The sequence below is a fragment of the Carex rostrata genome, chromosome 9, assembly GCF_964058835.1.
Source record: "Carex rostrata chromosome 9, lpCarRost1.2, whole genome shotgun sequence".
Classification (NCBI taxonomy): domain Eukaryota; kingdom Viridiplantae; phylum Streptophyta; class Magnoliopsida; order Poales; family Cyperaceae; genus Carex; species Carex rostrata.
Genome location: NC_135926.1, coordinates 12,054,664 through 12,072,513, shown reverse-complemented (window position 1 = coordinate 12,072,513; position 17,850 = coordinate 12,054,664). Strand labels below are relative to the sequence as shown.

The following is a 17,850-nucleotide window of genomic DNA, read 5'->3' as shown; positions in this document are numbered from 1 at the left end:
TCCATCCATCAACATTTACTCAAAAATTCTTATCCAAAATTCACAAATAAAATACCAACACTATTTTCTTCAGTTAAGTACTTCTTCTCTACAATGGCTACGCAAGCACACATCCTTTCATCTCTTCTCCTCTTTTCCATCATAGCTTGCACCTGCGCGCTCAAATCCGTACCGCCTACATGCGAGCGGATTGAGTGCCCGAGCTATGACGTGGTGGACCAGGGTAACGGGTTCGAGATCCGCCGGTACAACTCAACTGTGTGGGTGTCTACCGCCCCCATTGAAGACATTTCCTTTGTTGAGGCCACTCGCACAGGATTCTTCCAGTGAGAATCTCAAATCTCTTACCTTGCTTTTCATTTTGTTTATTCTGTGTGCTATAACTTTAATGTCACATAAGCTTCTTTAGTAAGGGTACTTATTCTAAAATAATATATTTGCTTCTATTAGGTCCAGTTATTTGTGTTTCCAAGGGTAAAAAGTATGATTTAAACTTGCCAATTAATGCTCACAATGGGGCAAAATCAGTAATTAGAGATACTGCAATGTGAAAAATCTTTGTGCCTAGTAACATGTATGATCAATTTTAATAAATTTATCATACAGAGATTTTAATCTCTTGTGGTCATGTTTGGATACCATAACTTGTCTTCCCTTTTCTCTCTTCTAGTTTTGTTTTGAGGAAGGGAAAATTAAAGGAGGGCTTCAATTAATTTGTGGGTCAGGCAAGGTCAAAATTGGGTTTGGGTTTGGGTTTGTTTTCAGCCCTTGAGTCATTCAGGTCTGGTACTTTTATGATTTGACCTATTGTTGGTCTTTTCGGCACCTTAGTCTGGTTTCCTGTCAGACCGGGTTCAGCTTTTAGGTCAGATTAGATTGTAAGTATCCTGTTATGTTCTTGTTAAGCAACTTGTGTTCAATTCAGGTTCCATTCAATTTGGAACTTTGGAAAAATTTATGAACTCCTAACAATGTGTAATTCTTATACTGAACTGTCCCAAAACCAAGCATTTTGAATTGCAATCCTTAATCAGCAGCAACTCTCCTTTTTTTTTTTTTTATAGGTTATTCAACTACATCCAAGGGAAAAATGAATACAATGAAACAATAGAGATGACAGGTCCCGTGATCGCTCAGGTTTCACCCAGTGACGGTCCCTTCTGTGCCTCATCTTTCGTTGTGAGTTTCTATGTGCCAAAGAAGAATCAAGCAGACCCACCAGCCGCTGATGGGCTCCACCTGCAGAAGTGGGGGCCCACATTTGCCGCTATTAGGCAGTTCAGTGGATTTGTGTCTGACGATACCCTCGGCGAGGAGGCGGCAGCTCTTTATTTGAGTCTTCAGGGGTCTAATTGGGCATCAGCTGTGGACCAGGGAAGGAAAGCGGACCCCACGTCGTCTTATACCGTGGCACAGTACGACTCGCCATTTGAGTTTAGTGGCAGGGTTAATGAGATCTGGATGCTGTTTTCTCAGGAAAGTATAAACAAAATGTGAGGGGTTTTATTTTTGCGGGTGTATATCTTAAAGGCTATAATTTTATAAATATAGCAGCTCGGAAGGTACTAATTTCTTCATGCAGCAGAGGTCAATGTCATGTTGAGAGATGGTTTTTCAGGTGCTGAGAAATAAGGTTTGTACTTTGTAGAGTAGTCTTATGATGTAATATACAAAATAAAGTTTTACTTCGGTTTAATTAGTCAAATCAGTAGCTAATCATTTGTCACAGAGTATGGAGAGTGTTATATGAAAAATGGCTTAAAAACAAGATTTGTGTGTATCAGTGTTGTAAATAACGGTATGAGCTTGTCGAACAGACAGAATACCGTTAAGTGATTAATCGGTATGCGGTCCATTAATCGGAATTTTGTTGATAATTTTGAATTTTCATTAAAGTTGTGTGTATATACTCTTAATTATTAAAAATAATTAATTTAACTCATAAAATTTATCAAATAAACTAGTTTAAATTATTTTCTTTGTTAATTAATAAAATTGTATGAAATTGTCATTTACAAAAACTCAGATAAGACAAGGCAAAGGTATAGTACATATAACAGATAAATACATAAAAATAATAATAAAAATGACCAACTAATTGAAGTATAAATGAAAACAGACGATTCGTGGTGGCAGTTGTATAAATGAAAACAGACGATTCGTGGTGGTTTGCTGCCAACGACTAATCAGCTGATTAATCGAATCAGAGACGGAGGCACTCTATCTTTTCTTTTTTTTAGAATAGCCTGTAGGCCCTACACACACACACTTTTTTTCTTCCTTTGGCAAGGATCGAACCCACTTCTCTCGTGGGAGAGTGGGGCGTCTTACCAGCTGCCATAGACAGCAGTGACTGAGGCACTCTATCTAAATGAAGTCAATTGACCCCTATTTAATTTCAAAAATGTTGTATTTATTGGTAAATTTCTATATAATTTAGTAGAAAATGTTATGAAACAGTTAAATTGACCCTCACTCGCAGCATAAAATTTTATATGCTTGACCCTCATTTATATTTGATCTCCGTAGTTTGAACGACTAGCTTCGCCCCTGAGTCGAGCTAAATGGTTTTTTTTTTTACAACATTAGACCATGTTCGGCTGCAGTAAAATTTTTACTGTTCACATGGGAAGAGTGATTTTTATTTTCCCACGTGAATAATAAAAATCTGTTCAAAAATTTTGCAATCTCATTATCATTCTTTTTCCCCTTTGTCCGCCGAACAGGTCCTCAGTGTATTGATCATTACTTGTAACTTGGATTGGGCTCACTTTTTCTCTTGGCGGCCCATGGGGATCAAATGCAGTAAGTGTTGGACTCTTTGAGGAATTACCTTTTCAAATGCATTGATGATACTTTGCATGGATTAATCGATGCGGCTAATCTTGTTCCTAATTTTTTATTAAACTTAATCAATGATCCCTTCTAGATATGATTATCTATGTACACTTGTTGGCCTATTGCATTACAACAAAAAATTAAGACAAGATAATTCTACATATTGTTGTTAAATAATGATACAGACCTTTTTTTGCACTTTTCCCCCCTCAGATTTCATGTGCTTTCTTTGATTAGAAAAAATATTAGTGGACTTGTGTTGTCAGTAATAAAGATTGTATAAGATGAGGTTGAAAAATTCGGTATTTAGTGAGGTGGAAGGTGGGCCCCACGTTCCAGCTGGTCTGGTTGTATGGATAAAGTTCAATTGACTTGAGAAATGAACTCCTGGTAGGCGGTAGCTGCTACCTGGCTCTCAAAAAAAGACTTGAGAAATGAAATTTTACAGAGTCCAATTCTCTAAATTTATACAAGGTAAAATATAGCAACTTGACATTATGTTGATAAACTAATATAAGGTAAAATATTAATGTACAATAGTCGTCCATCTCAATTTAATTTATTTTGTAAGCATCCAGATCCGTAACCAAAGGTGCCAATGCAAAATTCGATGATTTTTTTTTTTTTATGTACAAACAGAAATTTTCAATACAAGTAGTAACGTTTAACGATTTAATCACCTTAGCTGTGTCAGATACCTAAGAAAATAATAACACCTAATCTCTCCTTAGAAACTTATAGTTTATACAAAATTGCTGGAAATAATGAATGGTGTTAAATATTATCAATGAATTTATTTGATCCCCCTATTAACAAGCCGTTTAGATAAAATGTCAGATTTACTAAAATTGGTGGAAAACAATCAACCGAATTTCATTAATCTAGAATTCTTATTCAGAGACTACAAAGTAAGAAAGGGGAAAAAAAAGACAAAAAGTCACAGAACAGAGTAACCAACTTACCCTTAACAATGTTAACATAAAAAAAAAATACACCTCCCTGAAAAAATAAATGCAAAAGAAAAAAAAAAGAAGCAACAAGAATATATAAATATAAATAAATAAAGCACAGGGCAATTTCAATAGGGTGTCACGGCTACGATACGGATTGGATGCATGCATTTTCATATTCATATTTGTTATGATAACAAAAAAAAAATTATTCTTACCTATTTTTTCGAATATGGTTGAGATCGGATAAACGAATAAAATAGTGTCATTGACATCTTAATTTGTGTTTTCGATAAAATATTTTTCAAAACAAAGTAAAAAGAAAAAAATAATAAATACAACTAATTTGTATTATGAAAATTTAATGAAATACAAAATTTTATTGTTTCATGTATCATCTTCATACAAAATATATATCTATATATATGATTTTATTTTAAAAATTATAAAACAGATAAGATAATGAAAAATAATTATATTCTTATCCGTATCCGATAAATCAATGAATTTTTTTTTTATTCGTATTTTCAGATATGATACAGATCGGATAAACGGATAAAATTGTACCATTAACACCCAGCCTTTTATTTAAAAATAATAAATAAATAAATAAATAAAAAGGATAAAAATGACCAACCCTTGAAATCCTCCAATCGAAAGCGCGCGCTTACTCATACACATGGCATGGGTAAAAGTGGGAACACCACCCGTCTTCCAATCGAAGCTTCTCTGCTTCTCTCTATTCTACCTCTTCACCACGCTCCCCCTTTCAATCTATCTCTCTCTCTTTCAATCGCAATCCAATAGCTGCCTATTTGGATCTCACCTGCCATTGAACAAATCCAATGACCTCTTCTCCTACCCTCGTTCCTATGGCGAGCACAAGTATGCGTTACCATCCTCCCGATCAGATTGCACCTCTCCGATACATTTCTCAGGTTACGCAGATTACGGATTGGTAAATTGATGCGAATTTTTGGGGTTTTATTGTATTCTTATTTTATTTGCTTTTCATGATTTGATTTTGATCAGAGTATACCGAGGTGCTTGAGGAGATGCGCAGTGTTTATAAAAATCTTAAGAGTAACCATCAGAATTTCACTAATTTGAGATATGAGATGGGTAAAGCTGACAGCTTTTCAGGGAATTATTCTTTCGAGATTAGAAAATCGTTTTTCAATTATAGCCATGGAAAAGAGGTGCCTTGTGGATTCTCGAATGAATTGCCAATCAAACATGAAGGTTTACTTCTAATTAATTTCTATTAAGGCATGATTTTAAATCCATAATTCAGCTGCTTATTCCAATTATTTTCTTAGGAAGTGAAGGTGGCAGTTCTAAAAGAACTATAGTCAGTTTATTTTTTTATGCTACAGAATTGTCCTTATTCTAATTTAATAATTTAAATTTTTTGGAGACATATTAAAGGTGCATTCATAGATTTCTTGAGTGTAAGATAATTAAAGCCTAAGCTTTAGTGCAATGATTAGTATTAATGATGCATCCTTCCCTTCAAAATAAGATTTCTTATTGTACAGATTGTGTGTCAATAAATGTAATGATTTCACTAGTGTTATTAAGAAGACAAGCAAAATATTTAATATCCTGCAAAAAGTGATGAATTTTCTAAGCTTTAGTGCAATATATAATTAAAGAAGAAAATCAGCCAACTAAAAAGGGTAAAGGTATGTGAAATTATCAAATAAAAAGAGTTTGAGAGAAATTATGTTCTTCCATAAATAAATACTCAATTTCATGAACATTTGTCAAACTATTAATGATTTTTACATAAGTCTCTTTCACAATGCTAGATAAACTCGAAATGGAGAGGTGCGCCGGCTTAGTTGTGGTCTCAGCTATTTTTAATGACCACGACAAAGTTCGACAACCTAGAGGCCTTGGCTCGAAAACCCTAAATTCTGTGTGTTTCTTCATGTTCATAGACAACTCGACACTCAAAACCCTAACTTTTCACCAGATTTTACCTGACAATCCAGACCAAATCCACAAGATTGGTGCATGGCGCATTGTCAATCTCCCGACCGAAAAATTGCCATATAAAAACCCAGCAATGAACGGTGTTATTTTCAAGTACATAATCCATCGGCTATTCCCAAATTCACATTTTAGTGTTTGGGTGGATGCAAAGCTGCAGTTGACAGTAGACCCATTGTTGTTGGTGCATTCGCTTCTAGTGAAAGAAGGTGCTGATATGGCATTGTCTAAGCACCCGTTTAACATACATACTATGGAGGAAGCAATGGCTACAGTGAGGTGGAGGAAATGGGGAGATGTGGAGGGAATTAGGGCTCAGATGGAGAGCTATTGCAAGAGCGGCTTGGAGCCTTGGTCACCGAGCAAGTTGCCCTATCCAACAGGTACTGTTTTTTGCATTAATTTTGGATCAATAGTTTAGTTTATGTTAATTCATGAGCCTTATAGTTTTAGTTGACAAACAAGTTATGAAAAAGTAAGAAATAGCCAAATAGGTATTAATAGTCCAATTTATGAACTTTTTTTTTTCATTAATTATTTTGTTTTCTTGGAGGTATCTGGTAATGTATAATGTTTGTGTTAAGTATGATTTAAACTTTAGAGCAATGGAAATAAGTAGGTGACCTGTCTTTCATTATCTGGTGTCATTTAACTTTTTATGAAGTTGAAATTATAAATTAATCATGTGCATGACACGTCACACCTAAGCAAGTGTCCCTAAGGTTCACAGATAATTCAAGCTTAATAATGTGAGTGACATGCATTTGGAATCATTTGAAGACTCTGAAAAGTGATATAATGTGTTAGTTGGAAAGGAATTTCACAGCCTATGAATGGAATCATCTTGTGAACACCTGCACAGGTTATGAATAATTCAGTTAGGTACAAAACTTTTTTTTTTGTCCTTCTTTTCGTTTGGATGCGTTGAAGTCCTACATCAATATGTTAGAAAGAGGAAAACATTTACATCTAAAAATAAATTAGATAAACTTAATATTTAATAAGAAAAATCAGAGAACAAAAGACCAAAGAAAATACTAGCAATGCCGAAAATAAATAACTTGTATCTCTTCGTCATTCCTTGCCCGGAGAAACTCTATAACTGTATAAAAAAACTTATTGGAATGCTTTCTTCCATAGCTTTTGAGCTGTGATAACCTAAAAGGGTATGGATATCTAGAAGCCATATGACTTGAGTAAATCAGTGTAGCAGGTTAATGTTACCTTCACTTTCAAAATTGGTCACTTATAAGAAAGAAAAAAGTTACTGAAAATAAAAGTTGGTTTGGATCAACTTACAGAATTGTGCATATGAATGTTCCAATTTTATATCACAGGAACCAGATATAACACTTTGAAACAAATTGTGAACATGTGAAAATAAAATGAACCCAACCGAGATCAAATTTGTGTTCTTTTTAACCCTAGGCAAGGATCATCCTTAAAAAGTTATTCAAACATTATCTGCACCTAGAAAAATATGCATAGCTAATAAGAAAAAATATATATATTTTATGCAAAATTGTATGATTAAGTACAGAATAAAATACACTAGAGATGAATGATTTAGAAGATATCTTTCTGAGCGATTGAAATAAATACTTGACATGTGTGCAGATGTACCGGACACTGCACTGATCATAAGGAGGCATAATATACCAACCAATCTCTTCTCGTGCCTCATGTTCAATGAGCTGGAGGCTTTCAACCCAAGAGATCAGCTCGCATTTGCATTTGTGAGAGACTTCATGAATCCAAAGATCAATATTAACATGTTCGAGGTAGAGGTGTTCGAGCATGTTGCCATAGAGTACCGTCATAATCTGAAGCAACAGATCGAAACAGGAGATAACAGCAATAGCAAAGGAAACATTAAGATGAGTTCTTTGCAAAATACCGAAGGTCGCAGCTGTGAGAGGTATCTTTTAAAAATGTGGGGTGAAACCACAGATTGATTAAGGACATAGGAGGATTGATTTTGTTTCTTTGCAAATCTTGATAATAGAAGATCCCTTTTTTATTTTGTTTTCAAGAGATATAAATTGGTAAATGTGGTTATTATTCTATGTATAGCCGTATAGGGAATGATCTGTATAGACTCGTAAGTTTTCAAAGAAAAATAAATGAAATTATCTTATTGTTCAAAGTTCTACTTACTGGCAGCGGAAAGATACTTCAAGCTTTATTATCTGAACTAAATAAAAGGATTAGTTTGGATTGTGTTTACTCTTTGCTAAGAACTTCAAAACTTCGATAAACTAAATGAAACCAGTATGTCTTTTATTTTCGTTTTTAAATTTCATGGCAGATGCAATGAAACTAGTATGTCATTATTCAGAAACAGAGGAAGCTATAGTCTAATAGTTAAGGTATGTAAATACAGTAAGAGGAATAAAAGTCACTAAATTCACCGCTAATTAAGCTTAACTGATGACTCTGTTATTAATGGGTGAGATCTAATCAATACAGATTAACGAATTCAAAATTTCAACATTTGTGTCAAATCGGTTCTGATTGAATTTTGTCAAAAGTTCTTATCATTTCAAAAGTTTGGATTAGTCAGGTTTTGTTTTCAGGCTTGTAAGTTCATTTCAACCAGGTTTCTGACCCAGTTATATTAAGATATTCTGTTCTCCAGATCAAAGCCTGGTCAATTCTCAACTACAGCAAGTAAAGTCTGATCTGATCCGAAAATACCATTTCCTCGAAATCTCTCAGCATATCCGAAACAGGGTCAATATTAACTGGTTCCCAAAGTTATCCTTCTTGACATCTCAACAATCAACTAATTACAAATGCCAATTGCCCCCTCTTACACAAGCATATAATTACAATATTACACTGATAATTCTGCTAACCATTTATGTGGACACTAAGAAACAGCACCTTAATTCTTGAATTGGAAGTAAAATACACAAATTTAAGTCATTTTAGCATAAACAGAGAAATGATTTGGTAAATAATTAATTTACAGTTTGCCGGCAGCTCTCAGCTTGTGGGCATGATCAATCTCTTTATTGAGGTTTTCAACTATTTCTTCAAATTTGTCAAAATGAAGCACAATTCCGTATAATGGTGATCCTTCCTTGATGCCATCAAACCAGTGGAACATTTGACAGATGCTTTGGAATTCCTCATAAAACTTCTTCGCATTTTCTTTCTCATTTTTCATGGTGTATATTATAGCCTGAAATATCATCATAATATATAATCATGCAGACCATTATCACACGAAAATTAAAGGAAAAATATTTTGCTCACCTAAAAGCAACCGCCTAAGGCTCACCAGCTTAGCGATCACATGGAAATTTAAAATTTGTATGCACAAAGTTTGATGTGTCGGAAAGGTTGAAACTCGCACAAATAATAACATGTACATATTTTACCTTTTCCGATGCATCAAGTGCATGCAGTATAAAAAAGTACACTGGAAATTTTTAAAAGTTCCTGAGAGTCTAAATAAGTATGAATCCTATACAAAATTTTAATGCGCCAGAATGGTGTACATGATTCATCCTTCCTGGTGCATCAAAACTTGTGCACGCTGATTCTAATTTTTTCTGCTATCAACCGAACGAGTGTTAGACAATCGCTCCAGGTTGATAGCTAACACTTAAGAAGATTAGCATGTCCATATGTATGATATGTTGTGTTTGTTTTGGCAAAATCCAATATATCTCAATGTGAACATACTAATTAAAAACATATGTGTATGATGAATGCATGTAGCGAACCTTATATAGTGGGATCCGGGCATCGGAAATGTCAGTCTCCGTCAAGCACTTGCAATTCAATGCCTCATCAAAGGCCTCCTTCCCCTTTCAAATTGTGACAAAGCATGAGTATGAGATATAAATTAAATGATAAAAATTGACATCAGTGTGCTAATTTTAGATCACACTAATAATACCTTATATATGAGCATTTCAACCAAGAGCATTTCAAACTCATAGGCCTCGAGTGGCTGGTTGTTCTTTTGTGCCTTGCCAAGCTCCTTCCTGAGTATTTCTATCGCTTTGTCCTCTTTTCCACTCATCTCTAGCTTTGTTGCAGCTCTCTGTTGTACAAACATGAAAAAATAAATTCTAATAGCTTATCAATTAACCAGAGAATTGGGAAAATGACATTTGTTGTGTCAGCAGAAATGCAGAATATCAAAAATCCAGTTTTTGATTTAGTGAATAAAATAATGTTCTCTAAGTGAGAGGTCACGTTCGAAATCCAACTAAAATATCACATGGAAATATTGAAAATTGAAAAATCTTGACTTCATCTTTATATATTTTGCGAATGTAGAGAAACTATATATTATCAATTTTACCCACATGTAAGTCCATAAAGTGAACCCGTGGCTCCGAGATTATTTTGTTCATCTTGTCGACTTCCCCATCCAACCCTTCCTTGTCAATGCGTGCCTGTTGTGCATCCAGGATTCTCTCCAATGTCGCCTTTCCTCCATGCAAGGCTGCTATTGACATCGACCTATGCAGCAGTGCTGGTCTTTTTTTCAGTGCCTCCTGGACTGCTGCTGCACACGCATTATTATTAACCGGCTTAGGGCAATTGCGCTTTTTGTAAGCAAGAGTCGCCAAGCAAACACATGCAATTAACAGCGGCCCCACAGCGGGCTGTGACAGAGTGGCAAGGCATGCAGTGCCTGCCATGCGGGCCTTCCCGCTGAGCCATGTTAGAGCGGGTATAGCGGGTTTTGATTCTTCCGGGCAAAAACATTGGTTGCCCGAGGTAATAAAACGGGGTACTATTTCCTCGCCGGATGTCATGGTTTTTTTTTTTTGAGAAAAAGAAAAGATGTAGTGCCTTAATTTTGTGGAAACCTGAATTGTATTAAAGATTGAATGGAGCTGCTGGGTCTTTTACTTAAGAGAGGAGCAAAGGGGCTTCCTTGCAAAGTGCATGTGAATATTTTGTTCTTCCTAGCTGCACAAGCAAGGCATCTGGTTCTCTTAAATTAATACACCTCTGTTTTACTGTTCTTATATAGATTTTTATTCAACTAAAGATGATCTTGCCTGATTAATGATGGATATGTTAATATATCTCCATTTCATTACTAAGCACGTTGGGTGTCTGATTCGCCAACGGCTACGATTGAAAGATAAAATTTCGAATTTAATCTCAACCCTCCGATCACATTATTCATCTTCTTTTGATTAAATAGATATGAATAATATGTAGAAATCTAAATTTAGTTAAAAACATATTCGCCATATGTAGTGACACACGATACGTTACAATTAAAATTGAACAAACACCAAAAATATAGCAATGTATTTATTTATTTTTCCTTATTTCTTACTTTCCTTCTCTTTTGTTTCTATTATCATCTATTAGAAAATTTATATATTAAGATCATCTAACGGCAGAATGAAAATTTATATATTAAAAATTTTGCGCCATACAGATCACCCCATTTTATTTTCATATTTTTCAATTTTGTTTCTACACAGACGGTCCAGAGAAAATCAAGAATCAAGAGCTTATTTTTTCAAATTAACTTGATAATTCTTAATTCTTTGTGTCCCTCTTATTATCTCTTATTATTTGGTTGAAAAACTATATTTTGCTTAACATTATTAAACAATGTATATATTAATGCTTTTTGTGTTCAAGGAAATGTCTGAACCAAAATAATACATAATTTATTGTTGATTCATAGATTGGCACTTAGATTATTAACTTATTTATCACTTAGATTATCACTTAATATTTCGAAAAATTAATTTATAATTATCTATACTTACAATTTTTTTTATAATATAATAAAGATTATAACTATTTTGGTAACGCATTTTATTTTAAATTATATTACTTTTAAAAAAATAGAGAAATAAAATCGTAAATGATTTTTAATGAATTGAATGTGAATTCAAAATAAAAATATAGAATAATCTTATCTTATTTAAGTTTGAAACGTTTTGTAATTATGTGCTTCAATGTAATTGCTTGGAGTTAGCAAGAAATAAGTAAAAAGAAAATATAACTAGTTAAGAATTATAAATGATTAAGGAAGTGTTTAATTCCTCCATTACTAGTCCATATGTTCTAGCAAACAAGGCTATGAGCATCACATGAGGAAGAATAACTTACAGAGCAAAAAAAAAAAAAAAACAGTGACTAGATAGTCACTTTTAAAAAAAATAAAAAATAATGACAGCAACGAAAATAATTATAAATTATAACCGTATGAGTTCCACAACAAATAATTATAATTTGATCTTTTAATACAAACAATAACTAAATCAAATTAATTATTCTAATAACGCTTTCAAATCCTTAATAGCAGAAGCAATATGTAGCCATGCAAAATGGAAATAGTAAATAATTAATCTGTCTTTGGTGGCCCTTTTTGAAACTCAACGTTGTTTTTATAATGTTCCCATGATTTTTCAACCTCCTCTAGCTTCTTCATGGCCATCAACATGCTCTCCATGCCCATCATCATATTTATTATAGCCTACAAAGCAATGTCAGAGTTGAAATGCACAGAAAATGTTCTATTTTAGTAACTATGATTGAATTACTTCTCTTTTTTTATCATCACTAAATGAAAAAAAAAGAAGATACTTTTTGCATACATTTAATTTTTATGGCACATCTAGTACATCTATTTAAAAAATATTATTCAAATGTAAAAATGAAAATTATAAATGTATTCTCAATTGTTTTGATAGGACATGTATCAAATTTGAGTTGATTTGAAAAACATTTAGCCTTTATTTAAAATTTTAAAGATACAGATTAAATGATTTTATGATAAATGACCAATCAAATTTTAAATCAATTCAAGATTAATACATATCATATCTAAATAATTTAGGACACATCAACAATTTTATTTTTTTAATTTGAATGGTATTTTGAGGAGGGTTCAAATGCCTTCATTTTTTGTGCTTCTATCATGCCTCTATTTTTAGAAACTTTAATAACTGAAAATTTAAAACTTAAAAGTCAAAATAAAACCATTGGATATTATCTACATCATTTTATTTATACACGTATAAAAAATTATGACATTTTAACTTTGTTTTAGTTGTCATCAAGAGCTTGCAAAAATGTATTAATGTGGATAATTTCTAGATGTTGATTTTTCAACTTATTGATTCACATATAAATAAAACCGAAATGTGATATTTTTTGTGAGCATAGAGAGAAAATCACATAGATCACATCCTATGTTATCCTGATACTCCTAGATTATCTTCGTACCCGTATCTAACGCGTATCGGATACCGACACACTTCCAACACGGCCACGATACATATCAGACATACCAGCTGGTGTATCAGGTGAGCTGGCGTATCCGTTGACTCCAGATACGGTCTCCGATACGCAATTATTGGTGGGATACGGATACGTTAATTATGGTATTGGCCCAACGGGCCACATAGCATATGTAATTACTTTTGTTCTCCTGGCGCGACTCCAGATTTCTTTGAGAATAATTAAGTTTTGGTTGCACCCAGTGCTTCCGTGAATAGGCCGAAATACATAACCACTGCACTAGACAATTCTCTGTGTTATATGCTAGTAGTTGTTAAATTTAATATAAACTTCGGCTAAACCTTCTTTTTGGTACAAATTTAGTTAAAGTTATAATTATGATTAATTCAAATATTATAATTTAAATAATTAAATAATATATGTAATAGACGTATCGTATCTTCGATTTTTAAAAATTGCCATATCACCGTACTCGTATCATATCCGATACGATACCCGTACCCGTATCCATGCAACATAGATCACATCTAACGGTTTTATTTGACATTTATGATTTAAATTTTAACGTTTTAAAAATAGAGGCATGGTGAAGACACAAAAAATGAAGTTTCAACCCTCATCTTTTTTAAATATATGTACTATAAAAATTGGATGTTTCATAAAAATTGAATGTGCGTTATAAAAATTCAATAAGACAAAATTATTCATGTTAAAATTTGTAAATGAAAGAGTGGTAGGCAGTGGGTCTTCACAGGGTGCACAGTACCAATTAATATAATCTAACCAAGTGAATATGTAAACCATCTATATAGGGAAAAAAAAAATGAATTCAAACCGTAAAAGAACTGACCAATAAAAGATGAGGCATGGCGTCTGATAGGCTGGCGTAGGAGATTAGCTCATTGCAAATTTCTTGGGCTTTGGCATACTTTTTCTACATAAAAAAAAAAAAAAAAAATGTAACAATAAGAAACAGATAACTAGAATAATCAACAGATAAACGGTTTGTATGATTTCTTCTGCTACTTAAACAAGGAAATGATAGGAACATTCTCCATTTTTGCTGGAAGATTAGGATGTACTTTTAGAAAGTTCCTAAAATGGACACCTAATTTTAATTAAATAGAAACTAAATTGTGTATACACTTTGACACCATATATGGTAATGCATGTGTTTACGGAATCAGGGGCGGTTCAATGGACATCCGACCAAATTTTGTCCGATGTATGTTCGGAGCCATTCGATCCGCATCAATATTCGTATGGACAACATGAAGATTCATACAAATCAAATGCGTACGAATCTTACTGTGGATCGAACGGCTCCGACTCATCGGATTGCCTCCACGTACTCCTGTATTTTACATCTTTATTTTGCACAAAATTGAAAGGAAGATATTGTGTTGGGGCAAAAAATTTACCTCACTGATCAGGGCCAGGATTAATACGATGCCCAAGTTGTACTCATGGTCCCCAATTTTGGGAAAATTTCCCTCTAGCAAGCTCGTCATGAGATCTGGATTGAGATCCTACAAGTAAAAACCAAATTATATGATTGACTACCCCAAGGCTAGTAAATCAAGTTATTGAACTATATTAAAAAAAAAAGAGAGTAGAACTAGGGTGTTCTTAAGCTCACCAAAGTCTACATGTGAAAATTTTAAACATTTGAATTAATTTAGTATAAAGTCAAGCGGTCAAAACACATTCAAAAAATGAATGCACTAAAATTAATTTATTAACCTTCTAATTTTGACCAATTGACTTTATACTAAACTAATTCAAATGTTTAAAAATTTCACATGTAGATGCATCACACGTAAGATAGGCGGGTTCCAACGGTTCAGATTCGTCATTTGATATCGATTTTATGGGTTTTGGAGTGAAGCTCACCAAACACTTTGGTGAGCTTAAGAACACCCTAGTTCTACTCCAAAAAAAAATATATATATATTTAGTAAAGGTTGGAGGTCAAGCTACCCAATTATTTCATATCCACAAATGATTGTTCATTTCGGATTTCGAACTTACGACCTCTCACACAGATAACATTGCATTTGCTACTAAACCAAAGACTGGCTTTCTTGAACTAATATTAATTAGATCTCTTAAACTGATATTAATTATTAAAGTTATTAAGTTTTCAAGATTTATGATCTAATATTTTACTTGTTGTTTGCCTTTATTAACCATTGATTCTGAGTTTCTGACAGAAGCCAAATTTGTTTGCACGTCGCAATGTCGGGACGTATACCTTTTGAGCTAAGCATTGATGGATGCGTTCAGTTAATAAAGGTGGTTTTGGGTCTAATTTTCTGATGCAGATTTCAGACAGCAGATCATGCAGCTCTATTGGAACAATTCCGCTTGCTGGGTGATCACCGGCACCTCCATTTTCCTGTGCTGTTTCAACCTGCTCTATTGGAACAATTCCGCTTGCAGGGTGATCACCGGCACCGCCATTTTCCCGTGCTGTTTCAACCTGCTCTATTGGAACAATTCCGCTTGCTGGGTGATCACCGGCACCGCCATTTTCCCGTGCTGTTTCAACCTGCTCTAGCTGCTTCTTCAAGTCCAGTGTGCTGATTTTATTATCAGGTTGCAACATGCTCTCCATGGCCATCATCATATTTATTATAGCCTACAAAACAATGTCAGAGTTGGAATGTACAGAAAATGTTCTATTTTAGTAACTATGATTGAATTACTTCTCTTTTGGATTGCTGCCGACTCTAACATTTTATCATCACTAAATTAAAAAAGAAGATAATTTTTGTGCCACATTAAACACATAGTACATCTATTTAAAAAATATTATTCAAATGTAAAAATGAAAATTATAAATGTATTCTCAATTGTTTTGATAGGACATTATTTGGAAACGGTTAGCCTTTATTTAAAATTATAAAGATACAGATTAAATGATTTTATGATAAATGACCAATCAAAAACTTTAAATTAATTCAAGATTTATACATGTCCTATCTAAATAATTTAGGACACATTAACAATTTTTTTTTATTTGAATGGTATTTTTAAAATATATGTACTATAAAATTAAATTGGATGTATCATAAAAATTGAATATGCGTTATAAATACTCAATAAAACAAAATTATTCATGTTAAAATTTGTAAATGAAAGGGTAGTAGGTAGTGGGTATTCGCATATCATAGATTTAAAACCCACAAAGTGAGGAAATCCTCTGTAATATAAACAAGGGTTTGAAAAAAGCTGATAAGTTAGACCTCCTTCTTTCATTTAAAAAAAACCTAACCAAGTGTATATGTCAAGGTTTTAAATAGCGATTATCACATTATAGCGGAAATGCTAAAAAAAAAGCTATTGCAAATAGCATAGCTATAACGAAAGCTATCCTACATAGCGTTTTTTGTCTAAAAAAATTATATTTTATATTTCTACTAATTATTAATATTATCTAAAGTCACATAGAGCAACAAGTAAAACAAAATTAATTAAGGAATTAGAATATTCATATTGAACCAGTACAAAGTTCAAATTGCTATTCAAAATATCCCTAATAATATCATAAACTACCTATCTTTTTTCATTCAAAATAACATAAGCATCATGACATAAACTATATATTTTTTCTATTACAAAAAATATAGGCATTATGGAATAAACTATCTATTTTTTTTATTTAAAAGCAAAATCAATTGGGACCTCGAAAAAAATGATCTTTAAAATTAATTTTTAGTTTGGATTTTTTATATAAAAGCCTATGTAGCATAGCATGTGCTATAGTGTGTAGCACAAATAGCGCACTTTTATCCCATAATGTAGCATTCAAGGTCCGAAAATGCTATTGTGCGCTATCTAGAACACTGGTATATGTAAACCATCTATAGGAAAAGAAAAAAATGCATTCAAACTTTTAAGAGAACTGACCAATAAAAGATCAGGCCTGGCGTCTTTTCGGATGGCGATTAAAGGATCAGGCCTGGCTTCTGAATCTGATGGCATGCGGATTATTAGCTGATTGCAAATTTCTTTGGCTTTAACATACTTTTTCTACATAAAAAAAAAATTGTAACAATAAGAAACAAATAACTAGAATAATCAACAGATAAACGGTTTGTATGGTTTCTTCTGCCGAAATTTTTATTTATACAACAACAACAACAACAACAACAAAGCCTTTAGTCCCAAACGAGTTGGGGTAGGCTAGAAATGAAACCCAATCACAATCAAACAATAAAGATAAGTAATAAAAATAAAAGTGAAAGGGAAAGTGATAGTAATAATGCTAATACTAATATTAACTATATTCTACCTAATCGTAGAGGTCAAAGTCCTAAGCTTACATCCTAGACTCCAACTTCCTACTCCTATGACCTAAGACCTATGATACTATCTCTAAATAATTTCTAACCAGCACCAGGTCATGGTTCTGGTACATGGATCGCTAGCTTCTACGCGCTCTTGTCCGAAACCGACTCCTTAGCTATATTCCACTCCTTCAAGTCTCTTTTTACTGCTTCGTCCCATGTCAATCGTGGCCAACCTCTATCTCTCCTTGTGTTTTCGATACGCCTTATAATTATAGTATGCACCGGTGCTTCAGGAGGCCTCCTTTGGAGATGTCCAAACCATCTCAAACGATTTTGGATGATCTTCTCTTCAATCGGTGCTACCCCAAGTCTGTCACGTATATCATCATTTCTGATGCGGTCCCGTCTTGTATGCCCACAACTCCAACGCAACATACGCATCTCTGCTACACTTATCTTTTTTATTTATACCCTATTAAAAAAAAATAAACCAAAACACTCAAATTATGGGGATTTCGAAAAGTACCAGG

General features: G+C 33.3%; 3 protein-coding genes across 4 annotated transcripts; 2 read left to right on the top strand and 1 right to left on the bottom strand.

Moving 5' to 3' along the window:
* LOC144558989 (uncharacterized) lies at positions 1–1,708 on the top strand. The gene is made up of 2 exons (XM_078307874.1): positions 1–326; positions 1,065–1,708. Exons 1-2 carry the CDS (start codon positions 94–96, stop codon positions 1,495–1,497), a joined length of 666 nt encoding a protein of 221 aa, XP_078164000.1. The 5' UTR covers positions 1–93; the 3' UTR covers positions 1,498–1,708.
* A 2,745-nt stretch (positions 1,709–4,453) lies between these two features.
* On the top strand, positions 4,454–7,929 carry LOC144558987 (transmembrane protein (DUF616)). The gene is made up of 4 exons (XM_078307872.1): positions 4,454–4,726; positions 4,821–5,030; positions 5,600–6,166; positions 7,401–7,929. Exons 1-4 carry the CDS (start codon positions 4,468–4,470, stop codon positions 7,736–7,738), a joined length of 1,374 nt encoding a protein of 457 aa, XP_078163998.1. The 5' UTR covers positions 4,454–4,467; the 3' UTR covers positions 7,739–7,929.
* A 674-nt stretch (positions 7,930–8,603) lies between these two features.
* LOC144559845 (uncharacterized) lies at positions 8,604–10,606 on the bottom strand. 2 transcript variants are annotated; one of them, XM_078308990.1, is made up of 4 exons: positions 10,109–10,606; positions 9,694–9,840; positions 9,518–9,601; positions 8,604–8,970 (listed from the first exon to the last, which is right to left on the bottom strand). In XM_078308990.1, the coding sequence occupies exons 1-4, from the start codon at positions 10,562–10,564 to the stop codon at positions 8,752–8,754; spliced, it is 906 nt and encodes a 301-aa protein (XP_078165116.1). In that variant the 5' UTR covers positions 10,565–10,606; the 3' UTR covers positions 8,604–8,751. The 2 variants fall into 2 exon arrangements, with proteins under 2 accessions (XP_078165116.1, XP_078165117.1); XM_078308991.1 differs by having other exon boundaries at positions 9,518–9,595.
* Positions 10,607–17,850: the final 7,244 nt, after the last annotated feature.

Coding starts and splice junctions, on each gene's coding strand:
- LOC144559845 (XM_078308990.1), bottom strand. CDS start 10,564: ATGACATCCGGCGAGGAAATAGTACCCCGTTTTATTACCTCGGGCAAC. Junction 9,841..10,108: donor TTCACTTTATGGACTTACAT/GTGGGTAAAATT, acceptor TTTGTACAACAG/AGAGCTGCAACAAAGCTAGA. Junction 8,971..9,517: donor CCCGGATCCCACTATATAAG/GTTCGCTACATG, acceptor ATGATATTTCAG/GCTATAATATACACCATGAA.
- LOC144558987 (XM_078307872.1), top strand. CDS start 4,468: ATGGCATGGGTAAAAGTGGGAACACCACCCGTCTTCCAATCGAAGCTT. Junction 4,727..4,820: donor CTCTCCGATACATTTCTCAG/GTTACGCAGATT, acceptor GATTTTGATCAG/AGTATACCGAGGTGCTTGAG. Junction 5,031..5,599: donor ATTGCCAATCAAACATGAAG/GTTTACTTCTAA, acceptor TCACAATGCTAG/ATAAACTCGAAATGGAGAGG.
- LOC144558989 (XM_078307874.1), top strand. CDS start 94: ATGGCTACGCAAGCACACATCCTTTCATCTCTTCTCCTCTTTTCCATC. Junction 327..1,064: donor ACTCGCACAGGATTCTTCCA/GTGAGAATCTCA, acceptor TTTTTTTTATAG/GTTATTCAACTACATCCAAG.